The 24,911-nt window shown below is 39.8% G+C and overlaps 1 protein-coding gene across 3 annotated transcripts in view; it reads right to left on the bottom strand.

Moving 5' to 3' along the window:
- Positions 1 to 5,230: 5,230 nt before the first annotated feature.
- Positions 5,231 to 24,911, bottom strand: part of LOC126272207 (MAU2 chromatid cohesion factor homolog) — a 179,790-nt gene continuing 160,109 nt past the window's right edge. For 2 of the 3 annotated variants that reach the window (XM_049974889.1, XM_049974891.1), the window contains exon 10: positions 5,231 to 6,028. In XM_049974889.1, coding sequence (XP_049830846.1) covers positions 5,832 to 6,028 — 197 coding nt within the window. In that variant the 3' untranslated portion in view covers positions 5,231 to 5,831. Of the gene's footprint in view, positions 6,029 to 16,237; positions 16,349 to 24,911 lie in introns of those variants that run through there. The other variant, XM_049974890.1, reaches the window with a different exon arrangement.

The following is a 24,911-nucleotide window of genomic DNA, read 5'->3' as shown; positions in this document are numbered from 1 at the left end:
CATCATTTTGTGTGTTTTCTTTTGAGCATAGAGTGCAATAGCCACTGCTTCATCAGTATCTTCCAGATTTTGTTATTAAACCGTAGTGGGTCTTTTCCATTCCTTATCCACTTAGTAGCTGCATAAGTCTCCAAACTGTGATTTACAATCTGCTTGAACATCAATTCACTCTCTAAGTGAGATTCTAAGAACTGCTTATCTGTTCTATGTAGCAAAAACTCTCTCCTAGCCTTCTTGGCTGATTATTACTTTCATAGCAATAGTTGTTACAATGACATCATGATCGCTAATCCACGGCCTATTTGTAGCCGCAAGGTCTAAGATGTCGAGCTGGTTGTGTGAGATAGTTTTCAAAAACATGTTCGAAAGTATTTTGCCAACTGTCTGTCTGTACACCCCCCCCCCCCCCCCCTCACACACACACACACACACACACACACACACAAAACTAATCCATAGACATCCAAGTCTACAGCAATGAGCACACACCCTCCTACGGTCTCTAATCTGTCTCTTCAATATACGTGCCAAGACTCCCTAAATATCTCAGAGCTTTTTATTTGGGGTTTCATCGGCTCTCGGTTCCAAGAACTTTCCTGGGGAGTTCATTATGAATACTTCAACAGTTGACTGTTAAAATTTTGACCAAAAGTGTGTCACTCTGAATGCAGTACAACTTCCCTTGCTGCACACCAACTGGCGAGTGTTCATCAGAGTACCTGAAACTACTGCCTAGCCTAAAAACATTATGTGCACATCACAAGTACTCTGTTACCTGAGTAGCTGCTTCCTTTGTGTAGTGCACCACTGACTAATTGAGGGAGTCCTAGAGTACTACAAATCCCCAGAAGATAACAAAGATGTAGAAATCTGTAGCTAAGATCGTCACAAAGTTAATGAAGCCTTCTGTTGGGACTCTGTTTGTACCCACGTGCAGGGCCAGCAGTCTTCACCATCTCCACCAGCCACCTGTATGGACTGAGGATGGCCTCAGAACGCATGTCTGCAGACATACAGAGTGCACTTTGGTTTTCTTTCCAGTCCTGAATGCTGTCTGCCTAAGTGGCTCCGTAATGCACCTAGCATTAGAGCTCCCAATAAATAGTAAACCCCATTGCCTTTCTCAGACACTGTTGAAGGAGCAGCCACCTGTCACTGACAGCCAGCCAGTCTCCACGTTGGCCCTCTGCCTCGAGCAGTGCGAATGCATTACCACATACGAGCTGAGCCCCGCCTGCTTTAGTTATTATAATGCTATTAACTTTTGTTTCACTGTTTTCATAGTGGCTGCCTCCATATGATTGTTTCTGCTGTGTGTGTTTTATTATGCTCGTTTATTTCCAATTCTCTTGTCACCCCCTTAATTTATTTCAGTTTAGTTCTGTTGTTCTTCATCTGCAAGGCTGTGTTCAGTTTGTACTATTAGATTTTCTGTGTATTGCTTATTTTAACCTGCTGTTGGTGCAATGTTTCATCCCTTTCTTCCACTCATGTGGGGTTTACTAAACATTCCCAGAGCACTTGAAGCACCATTAATGCAGAAAAACTATTGGATAGAACCAACAGGTGAGACAAGTGACCAGACACACACACAAATGAACACAATGCCAAACCTGATATGAGAGGCTATGAGCAAATTAATGGCTTAACCCTCCTGCTATGAGGAAATGGTACTGGAAAGCTCTTGGCGTTAGAAATAGCAGTTCATGTGTTGTACATAGACATGATTTTGGTGTATGTTGTATTTGTTACATAAAATAACTGAACATTCGTAACAATTTCTAAATTGGCATATTGAACAATTTTTTGTTGTTTAGACCACTACGGCATTGACGTTTATCATCATTAAGTAGAATGGTATTAGCAAAGTGGATTAGATATATATGCATGTTTTGGTGGTAGGAATATAGGAGGGAGGTATGAACTCTAACAAGGGATTTTTTTTTTTTTTTTTTTTTTTTTTTTTTTTTTTTTTTTTTTTTTTTTTTTTTTTTTTTACATGAACTGAATTGTCTGTCGCTGCTTGGAAAAACGTAATAATATTGACAAAGAAAAAAACTTCTTAATGTTCTGCAAAATTTGCAGAGCATTAGGAAGTGTTTTCCTTTTTAATTTTAAATATTTTCTTCTTCAGTTTACTAACAGTGCATCCATTAGAATTAAATAACTCATTAATGTTCTTCTTTAAATGTAGCATCGAAAAGAAATTCTTTGTCATGAAGATAAAGTTAAACATTTTTTCCTCTTGTAGTAGTAATAACAGATACCTGGTCGGTAGTTGTATAAAAGTTAAGGGGCGAAAGTAGTTTTTACTTATGGCACGGAATGCCTGCTCACATGCTATCTACAAATGTCCGCTCATTAGGAACTATAAAGTCTCCATAATCAACTATATACTGGCACAGTAAAGATGTTTTGATTTTGAACACCGCACTGATCAGAGTTTGTTATGATTATTTAATATAGTGTAGCAAAAACATAGCTTCTGTGGTCCTCTACAAGCATCGCACTCACTCCACAAATACATGGTGGGTTAGTTTTTTCCCTGTGTTATGTACCCTTAGGCAGTATGTCTACAGCTGCCTCTTGTAGTAACAAATATCTGCATATTTCCCTCCTGAATCCTGTTGTATTCTGATATGAGCACTATTGAATTTTTGTTGTGCATTCACAATTAATCTGCTCTTCGTGGCTGTTAGCTGCAGTAATTTTCATCTGAAAGGGGACTTTCCGGCAGGGAGTGATGAAATAAGAGAGATTAAAGCTTTTATTGAAAGTATTAGAAGACATGTTATAGGATACCAGGACACTAGTTTTTGATACAGATGGTATGAGTGCCTTAAGACTCAGATATAGTGACAAATATTTATCATTTCCAGATTTATGTCTTGCATGATGGAACTAATATGTTGGAAACTGTATAAATTTTTGTCTTCATGTCTCTTTCTATTTATGGCATTTGCTCCTGTTATCCTGAGGTGGGATTGGTGAATAATTTTATTTGCAAAAACACGTGAAATCCATCCTCCAATATTTGAATATTTTGTGCCCATTTCATTTCATTGCAGACTCATTGGCTTCTGCTTTGACATTTCTCTGATGTTGCTTTGACATTTCTCTGATGTGCCTGTCTAGTATCAGCCCTAGCAGTCTAGTTGGTTGGGGGAGAGACCAAACAGCTAGGTCATTGGTCTCATTGGATTAGGGAAGGACTGGGAAGGAAGTCGGCTGTGCCCTTTCAAAGGAACCGTCGTGGCATTTCTCCCAAATGTGAGTCCAGTGTGCTAACCACTATGCCACCTCGCTCGGTAGCAGTCTAGTTGTCAGCAGATAAAATGGTAATTGTTGAACTCTTGTCTGTCTGGGTAAGGGACTGTCATCATCTGAAGACGTGGTACATATTTATATATCCTTAACACGTTTTTTATCAGCAAAATATATCACAGGCTGTGAATATACAATAATCACATTTAATTGCCTGGCAGAGGGTTCATTGAATCTCAACACAAATTCTCCACTAATCCACTCCCTAACTGCATGAACTTTTGATTTCCCTTATTATGACAATCGTTTCTCCCATGTAGGTCGGCATCACCCAGATACTTTCGCGTTTGGAGGAGAAAGTTGGTGATTGGTGGAGAAGATCCCGCCCACATTTAAAAAGTCTTTATTTGAATTATTTTCACCCCAAATTCTGTGTAATGCCCGTAACACTTTCTCCCCTATTTCTCAATAATACACAATTTGGTGCCCCTCTTTGAACTTTTTCGATGTATTCTGTTAATTTTATCTGGTAAGGATCCCACAGCAGACAGCAGTACTCCAAAAGGGGTCGGACAACCATAGTGTGGGCAGTCTCTCTGTAGTAGATCTATTGTGTTCCACTAATAAAACACAGTCTTTAGTTCACCTTCCTCAAAACATTTTCTGTATGTTCTATCCAATTTAAGTTCTTAATCGTAATTCCTAGGTGTTAAGCTGAATTTACATCCTTTAGATTTGACTGATTTATCAATATTATTGAGTTGCCAGAGTCACAGGTTGGCACTACAAAGACTCTCACATCTATAGCTTATGGCCATTAAGGCCTTCGTCAACACCACACACGCACACACACCTCACCAGTTTGCGTGAATGTGTGTGCATAATATGTCTGTCTATTGTTGATGAAGGCCTTAATGGGTGAAAGCTATAATAGTGAGTGTCTTTTTGTTGTGCTTATCTGCAACTCAGTACCTCCACCATATGGTGAGTAGCAACTTTCCTTCTCATAATACTGTTATATTCCAGTCTGGATTTTCCATTGTTTTATTTTAGACTGATTTATTGTCTAGTTTAACTGATTCCTTTTAACACTAGTGTGAATGACTTCATACTTTTAATTATTTAGGGTCAATTTCCAATTTTTGCATCATACAGATATCTTTTCTAAATGATTTTGCAATTTGTTTTGATCTTCTGATGACTCTACTACACAATGAAAGACGGCTGCTCCGATTGTCTGCCTCCAACTTATCTCATGGTGCAAATACTTCGTCAGCCATACATCTGTCACTTCATTTATAGTGCCTCGAATCATGTGCATCATTAACATGTCTACCTATGCAAAACTTAGGCCAGTATTGCATTCTATGACACAACAAACTGATAAGCACACAAGCATCCATTTGTGTTATCAGCAGGCTTCCATGGACCCTGTTGCAGCTTGGACACTTGTAACAATGTTAAGCTAAGCTATTTTCTCCAAAAACGGAGATTACGCCATTACTCCACTGGCAGTCTCATATATACACCTATCTACAATTCAAATAAACTAGTGTGTACATTCTTAGTGCTGTACAAATGAAAATTTGAATGACACAAAGCAGAACAACACCTGCAGAGCTGTATCTACAAACCCTGTAAGTAGAAATTTCAACTATTGTTTCTTTACAGGAAATCAGGAAATGCTAGAGCTATTATTAACCTCAATGTACTGTGTAATATGTAAAACAAAGTAGTATCCACATACATTTGTATTTCAGGGGACTGAGAATGCCTTTCAGAAAAGAAAGGCAAAATATGAAAACCATCATCATAGTAGGGAAAACTGTTTCAATGTGGAACGTTTGCTTCATATAAACATTTTTAATAGGTGGGGAGAGGGAGGGGGAGATGAGAGAGAGAGAGGATGATTTAAAATAAGTAGGGCATAATAAAACTCACATCACCAGAGTATCTCCAAAACAAGTTCTTTAACCGATCTTTTTATATAAATAGGAAATATTTACACAAACCATACCAGTCAGTTCTTATATCTAGCATAGTTCATTTCTTTAAAAAAATTAAGGCCACTTTGTATACAGCCACACAACAGTGCAGGCTCGATGTTTTGAAATTACAGATATGATGCTGACATTTAAGAATCTGAAACTGAGATGTCATGGTACTTCTTAACAGATCACATTTTAAACATGAATTAATAATACTGCTCACATTGTCCTTGGCAGGAATAAGCGTTATGCAGTAAGTGAAGAAAGATATAAATATCAACAACAGCACATATAATCAACTTCCTGTGATGCTTCAGTCAGTAATACAATGGAGATTCCCTTGATAAAGCCTCTCTGTGCAGTCTCTATAATTTTATTTGTGTTATCTGGAATCTGCTTGCAATGTTATTCACACACACCCGTAACCATTATGATTGCACTGTACACACAAGAAGTTACTGTACACGTCTTTTTCTCGCAGTGGCAACAGTCGATATTAAATCTTCTTCTGGTTTCCTGGGGTGTAACCAAACTGTCTTGAAGGCAACACATCACCAGTGTTGGAACTAGTTGTCACCTTCATACTAGTAACGAACTTGATGTACTAGCTGGGTTACCTGTAATCACAGGAACATTTCCCTCTTTCCACGTTATTAAAACATGTTCTGGCAATTGCGATGACTGGAAATGGTCCTTCAGAAGCATCTGTGAGTAATTACAATGCATCTGGAATGCTTCATTCTCCCTTACAGGATCACCACAAAGCCTGTACAGATCTAAAAAAAAAAGGAGGGGAAAATTGCAGTCAGAATTTTGAGAAAATAACACACCAGTGCTGAGTTAATGTAAAACATACATATAATTGCTGCCTGGTATTTTTCCATTTTCAGCTGAGATTGGTTTTCCTGTATGGAAAACCATCGGAGAAAGAGATGGTCACACTTCTTGCTGTTCCTCTCACTATGCAACTCTTCACTTAGCTACCACAAAAATATATACAAAATCTTGACACGTACTATCACTGATAGTCATTTTACAGGACTATGCCTCACAAATTTTGATGTCAGGATACTTTTTGGGTATCAAAAGTCTGAATTCACATGACATGACAAAACAGTTCAGTATGCAATATATTACTTTCAGGTAAGTTACTTAGAAGAAAGGTCTCCCTTCAAATATGCTTTTTTGTCTACATTAAATTACAATAATAAAACAGTAAAGAATGTTATGGTGCTGCAAAGCCGTACATATAATTTTCAGTACTAAAACAAACTGCATGTAAATGTTCAAAAATAAGGCAGACATACGAAAGGGATATCTAACAAATTTAGTGAAAAACACTTGTTTTAAAACTACAATCCTTCAAAACTATTGGTAAGTTTGACTCTTTCACACTTTGTAAACAAATAAAGTTGCAAAAGAAACCAAACAAAGATATCAAAATCATTGCTTGCAGCCAAAAAATGCAGAGGCTCCTATGTATTTTCCTGTTAATGTTAAGGTACTGGCACCAAAAGTGAAACACTTTCAACTACATCACAAAGAAAGTGGTAATTCATATTTAAGCTGAGAAAACAACAAACAAATGTGGTAAACTTTAAATTGTTTATAAAACTCTAAACAATGTCTAACAATTCAGTATGAAATAAAGCCCCTAGACACTGTGGTCAGAGCCTCCATACCTCATAACTTGGCATCAAAGCTGACCTGGATATTTCTCTCCATTTGGTTTACATGTGAGTTCATAGCACTTCAGCACCCCACTGTAAATGCTTGTGAAGTAACAAAAACTGCCACTCAGCTGTAGCCCAGACAAATTCAACTGGTGACATGCAGGCTACAGTTCAGTAGGTTTCATTCTTTGAATTCTTGTGATGCAACACTCAACAGAACTAAATGGGCATTATTCTGCTGAAATATGGTGTGTGGAGCTGCAATACCTCAGGTGCTACAAAAGTTCATATTGATGCAGTCTCCACTACAGCACATGTTGTACTGGGACTACACTGGAAGAGGGTGGGGGCGACACTTTGCCATTCAACATACAAGTGACATTGTTAGTATGTCTACTGCAGTCTGTAGCACTTCAAAGTTTCTGAACAATGGAAGCTGACCATTGTATAAGATCCATTCATCTCCCAGCAGACAAATCTGAATCAGTGCAGAAAGTTCCAATTCCATTACAGTGCCCCAATGTTGTCGAAAAATACTGAACTGTCTGTTATGACCTTGTGTTCAGCTGGCAGTCATTACATGCTGTGATCACAATACGGTGTGCTGCGTACGAGTCTCTCATATCCACTAGGTCCACATAAACACTACTTACAGTGTAGCAATTATTGTAAAGACTGAAGCCATGTTATGGAAACCTGATCATCCTGCACATCTTTCTCTCTTCACATGCTGATATGAGCCCTATGACATTTATGAGGCATACTGGCACTTCCTTTCATGTTTACTCAGTATTGTCATCTTCACTGGCTGACAAAAGTGTATAACTTACCTTCTTGGTCCTGAAGGGAGTATTTTGTGGCATACTATGTATGCAATGTGTGTCTGAACTCACTAGTTATTTGTGTTTCATCACTGCTAACATTGGATATCGAATAACATTTTCTGCAGCGATATTGTAAGTGCAATTTCTTGAATGTTATTTCAGTGATTCACACAAATTAACAAAGTCAAAGAGCCAGTCTGGATTTAAGACAAGACCTAGATGAAGAGGAAAAACTGTCTATAGTACTTTTAAAGTTTTCCAAATTAACATCTGGCATGTCTGAAAAGATGATTGTAATACTTGTTTAACAAGTTTTGAATATGGTAGTGGTATAAACACTTTAAATGTGAAAATCATCTAATAGTCGAGGGTTGCACGGTGAGTAATGGAAAGTTGAATATTAGGAATTGCTAGTAGATACATGAAAACAAGTTTGTAGATCATGAAACAGAGAGGTGGACGAGACGTAGTTAAATGTGTGGATGGCACCTGGGCCCAAGAAGTTTTTTACTGGATTCCAAGAGAAGATTAAACCGCTGAGACGACGACGATAGCAGGCAGGTAGGTGACTGAAAATCATGCAAGAGCAAGAGGGGTACACACAGGGTGTTAGGGATATAGGTACAGATATTGTGATCATTGGTACCTTAATACGTAGTTTTTTTTTCCTTCTGTATCTAACAATCTCCCGGCAAACATTTCACATAATTGACTACCTTACGTTTCTTCACCGTTGTAAATGCACGGTGGCATGGGCTACGACTATCAGTATATACTAACTATTTAGTGCCCACACTTGAATACCTGACCTGCTGTCCAGGGGAAAATAAAAAAATTAATGGGTTACTGTGATGTGTGTACCTGGGTGTCCTAACCAACCTAAAGAACAAACTACCTATGAAAGCTATAATTTTTAGTCTGCAAATGAAGTAAATACTGATGCAATGTTAGTCAGTACACTGTCCTCTGCCATCAATAGAATTATCTGTACATATACCCCTAACACTCTGTAATACTTGGAAAAGTCTGGAGTTCTTTTATCCAAATAATGGCTGTAGATAATGTAGTATTATCATTGAACAAGCCATTCTATAAGACAGTTTCAGTTTAAATTTTGCTAACCCACATATTTAAGCATTTGTTACCTGTGTGTGTCAATTCTGTTATCACAGACATTTGCTACAATGGGAAAGTACCGTTTATATATTCTGTGAGGGTAACTGAGCTCTGCCTTATATACTTATATTAAGCATGCCCCAGTGATCCTTTCCATCCTCCATTGCTTTAGCTACAGTTTTCAGCAATCATGTGAGAATATGCATCAAATCATTCTGTATTTCACTAGGTTTTTTTATTAGATATTATCTCCCATTAGATTGTTGCTGGGAGTCTTCATTTTTGTTCTGATTTCAAAGTCTCCTGGAACACCACATTTCTAACTGTTCGTCTGTCTTCCTCTTTATCTATATTTCATGCCCATAGCAGAGCTGCACATCAAATACAGTTCATTTTTTTCCCTGGCCTATATTTTTGGATGGTAGCTGATTCTTTTCATTAAAAAAAAAAAAACTGTTTTGCTTTCAGCAGCTGTTATAATGTCTGTCTCACTTGCATTTTCCTTCTGATGAGATTAAAAAAAATTGTCCACCTCTTTGACCTCACTCACTTACCATAGTTGAGTCTCACCATCCAGTAGCGCCACCCTCCCCCTACAAAAACAATTATTTTGTGTGCATGTTATAGAAATCACCAAGCATGTTCCGTTTCATTTTAAAGAACACCTGACTCATTGTGTGTGTTCACTTTTCATGACTGCTGCACTATCATTAGCAAATCTTTTACTTTTGCAATATATTCCAATTTCTATCTTCCCCTACAGTTTTTACTGTCTACAGCTCCCTCTAACACCACAGAAGTTATTCCCTGATGTCTTAACACATATCCCCCCCCCCCCCCCCCCCCCCCAATTGTCTGTTTTTTGACCTGTGGTCGTCAAATAGCTTCAGGGAGGCATGTTTACTGCACAGTAATACGTACAAGGTGTGATTGGAAAGTTTTAAGAATGGATACACTACTGCTTACTGGTTTGGCGGGCAAGTACACAGACAGTGAGGAGTGAGTCATTGCCTTGTCCTTGAACGCCCTCTGACAGGACGCTGTGTTTCCTTTATACAGTTCATTGTGGCAGCTGGTTGAGTGTGGGTCTGTTAGGGCTTATTGCCAGATTTTGTCTGCATGAAAATGGACGTAAAAACAGACCGAGTTTTTGGAGATAGTTGTTTGGGCCAGACAAATGTTTTTGTCTGGTACAACATCTTTAAAAATGGCTGCGAATCATTTGCAAATGAACCATGGTACGGCTGTCCTTCCACCTCACTTAGTGCATTCTGATTGTAGACTTACAATTAGGAAGATGGCTGATGAACGTAAGTTTCTATGCAGTTCAGTCAATTTTAACTTAAGATCTGAACATGCGTCGAGTGTCCGCGAAATTCATTCCAAAAGTGTTGTCAAGTGACCAGAGACAATACCGATTCAAAGTTTGCCAAGAACTGATTAGTCGGACTAAAAATGACCCAGATTTGTTAAATAGGGTAATTATAGATGATGAATGGTGGGTATATGGATATGATCCTGAAACCAGAGTGCAATCCTCACAGTGGAACACTCCAGGTTCAACAAGACCGAAAAAAGCACAGCAAAGTCAGTTGAAGGTGAAGACAATGTTGGTGATTTTTTTTCTATTCTACCAGTATTGTACATCATGTGTTTAATGCAGTGGTTTCCATTGCCTTCTATCTGCCTGCTTGGCCGGGAGGTAATGTGCTTGCCTCCCATGCAGCTGCCTGGGTTCGATTCCCGGCCAGGTTGGAGAGATTTTCTGCACTCGTGGACTGGGTGTTGCGTCGTCCTCATCATCATTCCATCCTCAGCATCGGCTGCAAGTCACCCAATGAGGCACCAACTGAAATAAGACTTGCACTTGGCACCAAACCCGAATGGGACCTCCTGGCCAACAATGCCATACGATCATTTCATTTTTTTCATTGCCTTCTGCATTGTCATGCAACTGATCATTGTTGATTCTTTTGCCTTTTTGGGGGAGTTTCACACCCCAGGCCGAAGAGATTGCCCTGAATCTCTGTCCGCTTCCTGCTGTCTTTGACAATGCCGTTGGCAGAATGAGGGTGACTCCTTATAGCAGCAGTCTTCTGAGACAGGCACCTCATCAACAGTGGCTGGATCCCAACATCAGAGTATGTGACCCTGGGTCAGTAAGGTCTGGCCAATACGAAGCCGACAGAGGGCAGTAGATTCCCTGTGAGAAGCACAAAGGGAAGACTGCCACATGGTTGTTGTCTCCTTTACAGTTCACAGTTTACTCAGAGACAAAGGGGTCCATACAAAGATCACTGACTGTCGAGTGTGGTGAAAGTCATGCAGGATATCCTGGCTAGTCACAACTAATGGGTGTGGAGAGTAGCATTGGTCAACAGCCTGAAGACTACTCAAGGAGTCATTGCAGATTAAGAACAACTCTCCAGTGCAAAAACACAGGTGGCTGAGGGGGACTCAAGCTACAGCCACCAATTCCACTGTGAATACACTACATCTGTTTCACAGAGAGCATAGCTCACAGCATCTTGCATGTGTGCCAACAAAACCAGTGTGACTGTTGACTGTAGAGACCCCGGAAATGTGTCAAGCATGTCTAGGAACAGTCGGAGAAAATCCATAGGGTTTACTCAGACTTTTGACCCAAAGGAGAGATCAAGCCAGGTCCAATGAATGGATACACACCATGGGGATGCACAGGATTTCTCCCAGGACAAGAGGCAACAGCGGAAAAAGACGGAGTTCACAGCAGATACTCTTCTGCAAACTGCAATCGTGACACCAGACCTTGGCCTTTATTGTGGGCGGTACATCTTCCTACTAGGAAAACGGGCACGGTAGTTCAGATATATAGGAGAGCTGCAAATATGTACTGCATAGATAAGCAGCAGTTGTTGGTACCCAATATGTAGGGAAGGAATGCCAGCTTTTATGAGCAGGCTGTTCACAGGGCTTGTACAAAAGGCACCTGCCGCAAAAGGGGACCCACAATGGTGTATTGGTTCTGAATCCACAATGCTGAAGGTGAAGCTGAGCCGTATGCCAGGCCCCCATAATCAAAGATACAGCAGGATCAAAGATTCATAGAGCTGCAAAACTGTAGTGTGGTCTGCACCCCAGCTGCTGTTACTATTACATCATAGAGTGTTAAGTGTAACCAGGAAGATCACGTAAGATGGGGAAGCCACATCAACTGGGCACTGAAGACCAATCCTAAAATATGATAATACTTCATCAAACTGAGTATTTGGTCACTGTAGCAGAGTTCTGGTTGGGGATGAACAGTACGAAGATGAAGGAAGTGCACTAAATGTGTCTTGGTGGTGTATAAATGTGTCTTGGTGGTGTAAAGCTGGAAGCTATGGGTGAGAGCCCAGGACTGAACCTTTCATATGGCACCCTGCAGTCAGCATTCATTAGATACAGAAGTCACCAGCATACAGGGAGGGTGAAACTGTAGACCATTAATAGTCACTAGAAGCGGGACACTCACTACAGAATCCTGTGGGACCCCATACTTTTATATATGAGGGGTACTGTGACAGCAGCAACTTGAATCTGTAAAGTTCAGTGAGGTGAGAAGTTCCAGAAAAAAAAATTGGGTAGTTGGTCCAAGTCCTATGCAAATTGAAGACGACAGCAATAATACGTTGACACCAGGCAAAAGCTAGCCAAATAGCAGACTCTTGGTTGACCAAATTGTCAGCAGTAGACAGCCTTGGCAAAAACTGCTCTGGAATAAAAGACACAAAGACTCAGGGAACCAACACAGTCGTCATTTGAGCAACTTGTAGAGAACATCAGAGAGGCTAACTGAACAATAGGTGTCCATTTCCAGTGGGTGTTTACCTGGTTTCAGTGCTGGGGCGATCACACTTTTTCGCCATGGGATGGGAACTCGCCCTTATTCCAGATATGGTTGAAAATCGCAAGGAAATTATGCTGGCAAACCACTGTAAGGTTTCAGGTGATGTGTAATAAATGGCAAAGGAAGTCGATCTACCCACTGTTTGAGGACATGAAACGCAGGCTGATAAATCTCAGATTCAGAGGCTTGAGCATAATGAAAAGCAGAATGTTTAGCAATAGGATGTGGATCAGCATACACATCACCATTCACACAGACACCTAGTACACCCATGGGGTACTAGTGTCCATAAGGTGTCGAATCTTTGCCCAAACTTGCGAAGAAGGGCTAAGTGATCCAATGTTAGCAGCATACCACTCCTAGCATGTATGTTTGTCATTTTATGAGATGGCAGACCTGGGCAAGGAGCCGTTTAAAGTGAATGATGTGCTCCATCAGCAGATGTTTCTTACAGCACTGGAGAGCCCACTTGTGATCTCTAATGGCCATGGCAATTTTGAGGGTCCTCCAAGGTCTTCTAGAGGGGGGATTCCGAGGAAGAGGGGATAGCTGAGTAAGCTGCTGATAGAATGGATGCTGTTGTGCGCTGAACAACCGCATCAATACCTCCATGTGGCGGGCTGCAAAGGTTGACGGCAGTTGTGAAAGCATCCCAATAAGCCTTGGAGATACCCCATCTGGACGGATGCCCACTTAAGTGATGCTGAGGGAGGGCCAAAATGATCAAAAAATTGTCATTACCACACAGGTCCTCATGAATTCTCCAATGGGAGAAGACCTGAGGGTGATGGCATAGTCACTAAAGATTGTCATAGTTGTACACTGTGGGATTGTAAATGCTCATATTTCTTCTTGGCCTTTTGACATGTGATGTGGTCAAAGGTCTTTTATTCATGGATATCCTTTTCTTGTTTGAAATGGAAAGGTCAATGGCTGAGTAGCACCAATATGCCACACTGAAGTGTGTGAGAACATCAGTATTCAAGAGACAAAGGATGAGCTCTGCAAGCAAGTTTTCAACAGCTTTACAGTGGCCTGTGGTCATAGTTCCACCCCACAAATGGTTGCATGCATTGAAATCACCCAATATTTGACAGGGTGGAGGGAGCTGAGAAAACAGTGCAGGCCACACATTCTGGGACACTCCATCAGTGGGAGAGAGATACACATTGCATATGGTAAATTCCAGAGATGCCTTTACACAAACAGCCACAGTCTGTAAAGTCATACCGAATAGCACGTGTTTGCTGTAGGCAGAATGCAGAACGTGTGACAAAACGCCACCTAACGCTCTTCTGTAGTCAGTGAAAGTCTTAAAATAGCTCGCCACACCACAGAGGGTACGGTCCTCACTGCTGGGAAATATTCCTGGAGGGTGATGCAAAAAACAATGGAAGCACACAAAAGATGTCTCAGCTCGGCCAACTGGCGGAAAATCTGCTACATTTGCACTGGTGGCTCATGCTATCAGTATCCTGTGCATGAAGGGACCAAGGAAGCAGGTCATGCCTCAGTACTGCCTGCTGCCACTGGTTGTGAAGATACACCATCCATAACTTTTTTTTCCTAATTTAAGGCTGGTGGTGGTGGTGGTGTGTGGGAAGGGGAGGGGGGGGGGGGGGGTAGAGTGGGACTATAGGGATCATGAGGAATGCTGGCTAGGATACAGAGATGAAACATACAGGGTCTGGTGGCACACGGGCCTCCAGGCTCTCCCTGTTTTTGCAGGACTACTACTTGGTCCTTACATGACCTAGACTTCTACGAGAGCTTGTCTGCCTAAGATTGTAGGATAGAGGAGGAACATGAAGTCGTGCGACCTGCAACCTGTAGCTCCCCACAGCTAGCATCCAGCTGCAGGTCAGCAGAGACCTGGGAAGGCAGTGTCCCGAGGGACCCCTTACTAGTAAGAAGTGCAGGACAAGGGCATTGCTTCTCCAGCTGTGGGTGAAGCAGTAGCAGAAGGAGCCCAACCACCAGGGGAGTGGGTGTCGTCGAGTGGCCCTGAGGGCCAGGCGTTCAAGACACTGAGGGTGATGGCACAGTCACTAAAGATTGTCATAGTTGTACACTGTGGGATTGTAAATGCTCATATTTCTTCTTGGGCTTTTGACATGTGATGTGGTCAAAGGTCTTTTATTCATGGATATCCTTTTCTTGTTTAAAAATGTTGCAGTCTGTGGAACAGGGAAAAGGGCTCCCCACAGTTGACAAAGAGGGGCACAAGGCACATTTGTGTGCAACTGACATCCACAATCCCTACATATGGGGCTGGCATTGTCACGTGATGATGTGTCCAAATCATATGCATTTGTAGCACCGCATGGGAGGAGGAATGTACAGCTTCATCAGTCAGAAAAAGGAGATCTAATGGAAAACAACACACTGTACCATATTCCGAGAGCTGCCACTTTCCCAAACCTATCCTCGAGATGTTTAATGAACAAGAATGACTTTGTGGTAAAAAGGAATCTTCGTCAGCTCTGTACTGAGTGGTTTATTTCTCACCTTGTCTCTGAGCCCTACGTCCCTCCTGTGGCACAGCCAGGGAAACGGTTGTACTTCTCTATAATGTAATGTATCTTAGTTTCAAAAGTGACTGGTGGGAACATGGGGCCACCAGCAGAAGAAAGCTTAATTCACTTCACGCGAAACTTCTGCCATGGTCCCAACCACTCCGAATAGGGGCCCTCCCCACAGGTGCCACAGCAATGGTTACCTGACCAGTAAAATGTTGCCCAGAATCCCTGTACTCCATCCATGATGAGCACATACACCCTGGCTTGAGTGGGGAGATTCCAGCTCAGGCACCAGTAGTACAATCCTGTGTTGTCAGGGGGCTACAACTGTGCAGGTACGTGACGATTTTCCCACAATGAATGGAATGGTTATTGTGCTAGGTTTTGGGCATAGTACCATTGCAAGAAAGAAGGCTGAAAAGCACCGAGAAGAGCACAAAGTTGAAATATACGCCACTCTGGGCAACGTTCCTTGCACGATCCGGACTTATGTAAAATTTAGAAAAGAAGTAGCAAGTTAAATCCAAAAAGGGGACAATGTAATTAATAATAAAATGTTGTAGAAGGCCGGAAGGTAAGAAAATGAGTGTCCAAAACACACACCAGATCTAACACGATCGGCACTAAGAAGACTATCCAATGGAAAGGTACGGAGGAGGAGGGGGGGGGGGGGGATAGGAGAAAGACAGACTTGCAGCAAGGAAAAGGAAGTAGCACTGCGAGGAGTGAGGCCCCATGGTGAGCAAGCATATACAAAAGAGATGCAAGCCACACAGAGGGGACTTTTATACTCAACTTTGTACCCCTAATGATACATTACCTTCATCAGTTATTTGTTAACTGCACTTGGACCAACTTAATCCACAGCGCTATATTAATCAGCTTTAAATGACAAAATGAAGATAAATCTATTCAGTACATAATTAGATGTATAATGCTTATTTTAACATTCGTGTATCCCCAGAGATGTCATCACATACCTCCAGGGATAGTGGTCCTTTCCGAAGGTAGCATACCCCAGTTGTATACGACTGCTTTAGTTCAACCTGACTGGTTTCACTCAGAAGAATGAATGGACATCTCAGCAACTAAAACACTAAAATGTGGTTTTAGTTGATAGAATGAATACAAGGTCCAACCAACATACTAATTCCACTTGAAAAGAAAAATGAATAATGCATTTGTAAAACTACAAGTGACTATGTTGGTTGTTTTCAGTTGCTCCCACAGAGTGGTTCCACTCTACAGAAAGAATTATTAACAACAGTCCACCAACTGATACATAAACTATAACAACTAACAACTGCTTTCATTTAGCTGTCCCATAGACTGGTATCATCCAAAGGAAGGATGGTTACTTCAAGCAATGCATAAAACTACAACCAAATGGGTCGACTGTTTTCATTTGTATGCTCTCATCGCTCGTGAGCAATAGAGTGATTATTAAATATCAAGTGTGTGGCCAGTGTGTTACCCTGTTTTGATCTTGTATATATCTCATGACATTTTTCCTCCCTCCTTTCTCATTTAACTTTTTCTAAATCTGCTGATGACACTCCTGAGTGCCCTATATTGCTGCTGCCATGTACCATATTTCTGTCATTTCTTTATTAATTGCTGTATCTCATTTGTTATCCATGGCTGCCGTTTTCAAACCTAGTACATTTCTGCTGCAGTTACTACATTTCTCTTAAAGTCATTTGATCTGTTTGATCTTTTCACTCTTTGAAATGTTAGTGATTTTGTCACATGTTCTTTCAAAGCAGCCTGAGGTTTCTTTAACTTTTCTCAGTCTTAACATTTCACCTGCATGTCTTTTACTTCATGAATTCTTGAGATCTTCTCTGATTCCTGCCATCTTCTTTGTCCAAGAATTTTGAAAAGTGTATTCACAACATCTAACTGCCCAATGCAGAATTCTATAAATCTTTCTCCCCTGTCATATTGCTTGCCAATACTCAACTCTCCCACTATCTTCTGTTTCCCTATCTTCACTGAAAAATGCGTTTCCAGCCTCTCAGTATGATTAAAATCGTCCTCTTTAACATATTTTACAAGTTAAATAATATTATCATTATTGTATATCAAAACAGTAAAGGGTTAAATATGGACTGTGATGCGAGTACTGTGTGTTTAACTACTCCTTATCATTAACGGGAGAAAATTCAGAGAGGGTAAATGGCAAGTTCCCACCCAGCCCACAGACTGCCGAGCCCCACCTTCATCATGTAGTGCTGGTATTTAACGTGTATTTTAAGCAGTCTGTGTTGACATACACTGAAGATATTTTTGAGTATATTCTTGATGAACACTGATGACAAATGAATTAACAGGAGAGAATGATTTAAAGCTGACTGAAGACACACTGATACTAGAAAAATTTTATGTACTATGTGGATGTAACTATAAGGAGAGAGACATAAAATATAACTAGAAAGGAGAAGTCTATACACCACAGTGTGGGCAGCACTTGGAATCTCACTGAGTGAGAGTTGGTACCTTCAACATTATACAACAGCATTAGGAGGGCCCATCCGAATGATATGTAGGTCTCTCCTGCATTTCATGTGCATATTATTTCTACATTTTTGGGGCTGGTAAATCATGGTACTCGCCTATTCTGGGTTTAGGAAGGACCACCGTTCAGGCTGGTCACTCTTCTAGGCCAATGGTTATTCTAAAGGAGTTTGATCTGGCTGATGGTCACAGAAGAGAAGATTTTCCCAATTACTGAAATTGCACTAAAGCAATTGAAGAACTTGTAGTGAATGGATAATTGGAGTCAAAACACTGATACAGTACACAGTGACAGAAAAGATTCTACCTTGTACAAAACAACCAGATACAACTGCATTCAGAACTGCTTACACCACAGATCATTATGTTGCTAGAAATGAATAATTCTTCTGGAAGCACTACTTGAGGTTATGACAGCATTTCTAACAGGGCACTAAAATCTTATATTTATTTGATAGAATCCTCAATGACATAACCTTCTAACTGTTCCTTCAATCTGGCTTCTGTGATGGATTTTCACAAATTAAGTATTAACAAAACTAATAGTCAAATTATAACATTATCCTATTGGTATTCTCATTGAACTCGCCAAGGCTCTCAATTAATTGTATTGCAAAATTCAATGGTATTAATGGCATTTATCTTACACGGTTGAAGCAGTACTCTGATAAGGTAGTGCAATGTCACATTGACAAACTGCATGACAGGAATAAAACTTACACTCAGAATGATAGATCATAAAAATTGTGGAGTAACTAATGGTTCCACTGCTGTTGTTAATCTACGTAAATGAATCTTGATTGCTTTTCAGTACTATTCAAAAACAATAGTGACTGCAAAATACATAAGAAAACTAATCACAGGATCAAAATTTACCATACTAGACAAAGACAATAACTACAACTCGTTCATAGTAAACAGTTTATATCTTTGATGTAATTAGACAGATAAAAAAATCTGCTCACCACGCAGTGGTACGCGAAAAAATATATAAAGGTTAAAGAAACATGCAAGCATTCAAAGCCAGTGGCTCTTTCTTCTGGCAGGAGGGTTGAAGGGGAAGTCTGCTTCTAATCCCTTCTGATAAGTCTCCCCTGACTTGGGGTTCCGGGCGACTTTTCCGAATACTCCTCATTTCCTAAACCTCGACAGTCCTTTTCTCGATCCCTCTCCCTTTCCCTTCAACTCTTCCGCCAGGAGGCGGCTCTCAAACGCTACACAATTCTTAAACTTTTATTTGTATTTTCTCCTGACACTGCTTGGTGAGTAGATTTTATTATATTTTCAAAAACTGATTATTTTAGTTTAAATATTTAGTCTCAGAGACACTCATTTGCAGTTTCAGTCAAGTGAAAATAACCTGATGACACAAGAGAAAGACATTAATGGGTAAATGATATTTGAAACACCTGTAAAATTTCTTATGGTCCAGCTAGAATAGATCAACACAGCTATACTTACAAAAAAACTCATTTTGGAATGACTTAGATGCGTCTATTGTTGCATTTACCCGAGCACATACAGTTTCACTAACTGATGTCTCTTGGAATTGTGTTCTGATACAATGTGGCAAAAATAAATGCAACACTCATTCAATGAAACTAACATGTAAAAATATTGATTTTGTGAATAAAACTGCCTACATCATGTAATATATTTCTTTATTTATAACGCTATTTTGGCTACATCACCAGATCTGTAATTAAGTAAAGCAACATGATTAGTGACAGGTTTACAACATTAAGTTACACAAGATGAAAAATTAAAATTTTTTAAAACGGTCTCTCACCAAATGTTAGAACTTGCAAAACAAAGTTCAGTGTCAGGGTCAAAAGTCTATGCCTAACTGGGATGTCCACTGTAAACTTGTTCAGAAAATTATACAGAGATGGATCCTTTAGCCAAGATATGCATAAAATAAACTGCAACAACTGTGAAAAATTTTATACAGGGCAAACTGGAATAAATTCAAGCATGTTTTAGGGAGCACTCCTATCACAGGAACTGTGGTGCATTGACAACACACTAAAAAGCATGGAAGCATAAGCTATGTAAGATAAATGAAAGCATCAAAGTGCTGCACAGAGCCCCAAATGGACAAGTCTTAAACATAGTGGCAGACATACAAACTACCCACAAAAACAGAGCTCCACAAACAATACTGAACGATTGCAGTGAATTTAGCCTTAAACGGTTTTTGAAATGTTTTGAGAATTGCTGGTGTGATGTGTACCGATTACAGTGTGCTCTCATGGTGTTCACTGAGTACACTTCACTTCACGTACTCTGTGCTGGTGGAACTGTCACTGGTTACGCAGCAACTTCGTGCCTCAGGGAGCAAGTTCTCCCACAATATGGAGCTACCTTCCAAAATATTTTAGTTAATAATAAGACTTTTTAAATCTGTTTTACATGTGTATAAATTTTAGTACACTGGCTACGTTTTAGTACATACGACATGACTATTAATTTTTCAGCGACATGTAATTATAATAGCTAATACTACTTTTATAATCACAAAATCATATTAATGCAAAATATATTTAACACTTAAGTTTATGTGGCTATTGTACAGATATTACTGTGTAGCCAATTCAATAAATATTTGTTGATAAGTTCAGGTGAACTCCACATGAGCTACCTGAGACCATTTGAAAAGCTAAGCTTATGAATATGCAACTATACTAATTTAACAATGAAATCAATCAATTTTTGACAAAATAATTTAACTGGATTGATAAAACTCTACTAACCAAGCCGTGGCATAACACACACTAAAAGGAGGTTGTAATTTGGCAAGGTTTTGGAGCCAGTGGCTCTTTTTTCAGGGTTGAAGGGAAACGGCTGGAGAGGTCTAAGAAAAGGTGTAGATTTTGGGAAGGTCACCCAGGACTGCAGGTCAGAGGAGAGTTACCACACAGGATAAGAAGGAAAAACCCTTTCCTTCTCATCCCGTGCAATAAGTCTCCCCCGACCCGCATTTTCTGGGTGACTTTCTCGAAATCTACCCCTTTTCCTATACCTCTCCTCTTCAACCCTTCTGCCTGAAGCAGGAGCCACTGGTTCCAAAAGCTTGCCTAATTACTATGTACTTTTATGTGTGTGTACTGCCGCCACTTGGTGAGTAGATTTTTTACCTATCCAGTTCAACTACGGTAATTTACATCATGTTTTATAACTTGAGTATGAATGTTTTTAATCACAAAACTGTCTGTCTCTTTATAAATATAGAAAAAAATTTAAGTCAATATCCCCAAACTAGTACCACATCTCGGCTACAACTTCCATTTTTGTACAATTTTTTACATCAAGTTGACAGTTGATGCCCCAATTAGGCATACATTTTGCATGCTGACACTGAACCTTGTTTTGCGAATTCTAAATTTAAAAAGAGAGTTTTAAAAACTTTTTAATGTTTTGATGTATTACCTTTTGTAGCTTTATGAAGTAGACAGATGCCTGTCATTCTTTATGTTCCTTTGATCTTAACTGTAGATTTGATTTTAGCCAAAACAAAACACTATACATGTAGGGTTGTGTAGTCTTGATCTATCTACATAATCTAAGGAACTGAGGATTCACATCATTTCAAAAGAAAATCAAAGGTTTATCTGACTAGTTATTCATTCTATATATCTGATTATTCAAGCGTTGTAGATTTTTGTTATAAATAAAATAGAAAGAAACATTCCACATGGGAAAAATATATTAAAAACAAAGATTCTATGACTTACCAAGCGAGAAAGTGCTGGTAGATAGGCACAATAAAAAAACACACAAACACAGACACAAAATTTCGAGCTTTCGCAACTCCCGGTTGCTTCGCGCACACACACACACACACACACACACACACACACACACACACACACACACACAGACATATTTAAAGGCAAAGAGTTTTTGTTATTTAGATGAGAAGTAACAATGTAATCATGTAGCTATTAAGGCAGGATTAGGAGAGAGAGAATAAAGTAAATGACAAGCAGCAGCATGATGCTGATTTGCCCATGTTAAATTTAGCCTAAGCGAGCACAAATATTCATACATTTTCTAGTACCCAATTCTCTTTTAACCTGAGCCTTCCAGATTTTCTGAATGTACTTCATGATGGAATCTATGGATCACAAATGAATATCTAATGGTGCACTACACTGTGGTCTTCAGCCCAGAGACTGGTTTGATGCAGCCGTCCATCCTACTCCATCCTGCGCATTCATCTCCCAAGTAACTACTGCAGCCTACAGCCATCCAAATCTGCTTAGTATTTCATCTCTTGGTCTCCCTCTACGATTTTTACCCTCCACACTGCCCTCCAATACTAAATTGGTGATCCCCTGATGCCTCAGAAGAAGTCCTACCAACTGGTCACTTCTTCTAGTCAAGTTGTGCCACAAATTCCTCTTCTCCTCAATTCTATTCAATACCTCATCATTAGTTACGTGATCTACCCATCTAATCTAGTCTAATGGCACATTGTGCTAATTCAGCAATAATCATACCAAAATAAAAAAGATTTTTTTTTTCATAAAATGGAGTGTGTCTTATTTCATATGTAGCTTATCCTGGTAACTGTAGCTAACCCAGCAGAGGTAGTGACATCTCAATAACTGTTCTCAGATAATCATCACCACCACCACCATTATTGATTATTATTATTATTATTATTATTATTGAAATCTGGTCACTTCAGGATCATTTCAAACTGCTTATTTATGAACTCATATTCTTTTTCTTAACTAGCTCTGCAGATGACGAAGAAATTGACGAAATGCATGATGAGATAAAAGAACTTATTCAGATAGTGAAGGGAGACGAAAATTTAATAGTCATGGGTGACTGGAATTCGACAGTAGGAAAAGGGAGAGAAGGAAACGTAGTAGGTGAATATGAACTGGGGAGTAGAAATGAAAGAGGAAGCCGCCTGGTAGAATTTTGCACAGAGCATAACTTAATCATAGGTAACACTTGGTTGAAGAATCATGAAAGAATGTTGTATACATGGAAGAATCCTGGAGATACTACAAGGTATCAGATAGAATATATAATGGTAAGACAGAGATTTAGGAACCAGGTTTTAAATTTCCAGGGGCAGATGTGGACTCTGACCACAATCTATTGCTTATGAACTATAGATTAAAACTGAAGAAACTGCAAAAAGGTGAGAATTTAAGGAGATGGGACCTGGATAAACTGACTAAACCAGAGGTTGTACAGAGTTTCAGGGAGAGCACAAGAGAACAATTGACAGGAATGGCGGGAAAAATACAGAAGAAGAAGAAGAAGAAGAAGAAGAAGAATGGGTAGCTTTGAGGGATGAAGTAGTGAAGGCACCAGAGGATCTAGTAGGTAAAAAGACGAGGGCTAGTAGAAATTCTTGGGTAACAGAAGAAATATTGAATTTAATTAATGAAAGGAGAAAATATAAAAATGCAATAAATGAAGCAGGCAAAAAGGAATACAAACGTCTCAAAAATGAGATCGACAGGAAGTGCAAATTGGCAAAGCAGGAATGGCTAGAGGACAAATGTAAGGATGTAGAGGCTTATCTCACTAGGGGTAAGGTAGATAATGCCTACAGGAAAATGCCTTTAGAGAAAACAGAACCACTTGTATGAATATCAAGAGCTCAGATGGAAACCCACTTCTAAACAAAGAAGGGAAAGCAGAAAGGTGGAAGGAGTATATAGAGGGTCTATACTAGGGCGATGTATTATTACGGTATATTGATAATTTTTACTTATGGACCGTCTGACAGCAACTGAATAAAACACAATTTTAGTGCCATACGCGTTTCGCCTGACTGTTGTTGCAAAAAACATTGCATTACAACAAGCGGTCAGTGCATAGTGCTGTGGAATGTGGAAAAAACCGCAAATTGGCGTTCATAAGAAGAACAACAACAAAAATGCAACAGGAGCGTAATATGTAAGAAATTGTCCATGCAAGCTGCCACTGATGTTGCCTTGCAGAAAATAAAGGCGAAACGAGTATGGCACTAAAATTGTGTTTTATTCAGTTGCTGTCACACGGTCCACAAGTAAAAATTATCAATATACCGTAATATTACACGCAACTGAGGAAGACAGGACTATAAAAGTTGAAGGGCGATGTACTTGAGGACAATATTATGGAAATGGAAGAGGATGAAGATGAAAAGGGAGATACGATACTGCGTGAAGAGTTTGACAGAGCACTGAAAGACCTGTGTCGAAACAAGGCCCTGGGAGTAGACAACATTCCATTTGAACTACTGACAGCCTTGGGAGAGCCAGTCCTGACCAAACTACACCATCTGGTGAGCTAGATGTATGAGATAGGCGACATGCCCTCAGACTTCAAGAAGAATATAATAATTCCAATCCCAAAGAAAGCAGGTGTTGACAGATGTGAAAATTACCGAACTATCAGTTTAATAAGTCACAGCTGCAAAATAATAACGCGAATTCTTTACAGACGAATGGAAAAACTGGTAGAAGCCCACCTTGGGGAAGATCAGTTTGGATTATGTAGAAATATTGGAACACTTGAGGCAATACTGACCCTATGACTTATCTTAGAAGATAGATTAAGGAAAGGCAAACCTACGTTTCTAGCATTTGTAGACTTAGAGAAAGCTTTTGACAATGTTGACTGGAATACTCTTTCTCAAATTCTAAAGGTGGCAGGGATAAAATACAGGGAGCGAAAGGCTATTTACAATTTGTACAGAAACCAGATGACAGAAGAGTCAAGAGGCATGAAAGGAAAGCAGTGGTTGGGAAGGGAGTGAGACAGGGTTGTAGCCTATCCCCGATGTTGTTCAATCTGTATATTGTGCAAGCATAAAGAAAACAAAAGAAAAATTCCGAGCAGGAATTAAAATCCACGGGGAAGAAATAAAAACTTTGACAGAATTACAATGTCATTGGCAAACCTCAGAGACAGCAAAGGACTTGGAAGAGCAGTTGAATGGAATGGGCAGTGCCTTGAAAGGAGGATATAAGATGAACATCAAAAAAAGCAAAACTAGGATAATGGAATGTAGTCAAATTAAGACGAGTGATGCTGAAGGAATTAGATTAGGAAATTAGACACTTAAAGTAGTAAAGGAGTTTTGCTATTTGGGGAGCAAAATAACTGATGATGGTCGAAGTAGAGAG

Source organism: Schistocerca gregaria, chromosome 5 (assembly GCF_023897955.1).
Source record: "Schistocerca gregaria isolate iqSchGreg1 chromosome 5, iqSchGreg1.2, whole genome shotgun sequence".
Taxonomy (NCBI): domain Eukaryota; kingdom Metazoa; phylum Arthropoda; class Insecta; order Orthoptera; family Acrididae; genus Schistocerca; species Schistocerca gregaria.
Note: the sequence above shows the minus strand (reverse complement) of the source record. Positions and strands in the feature narration are given on the sequence as shown.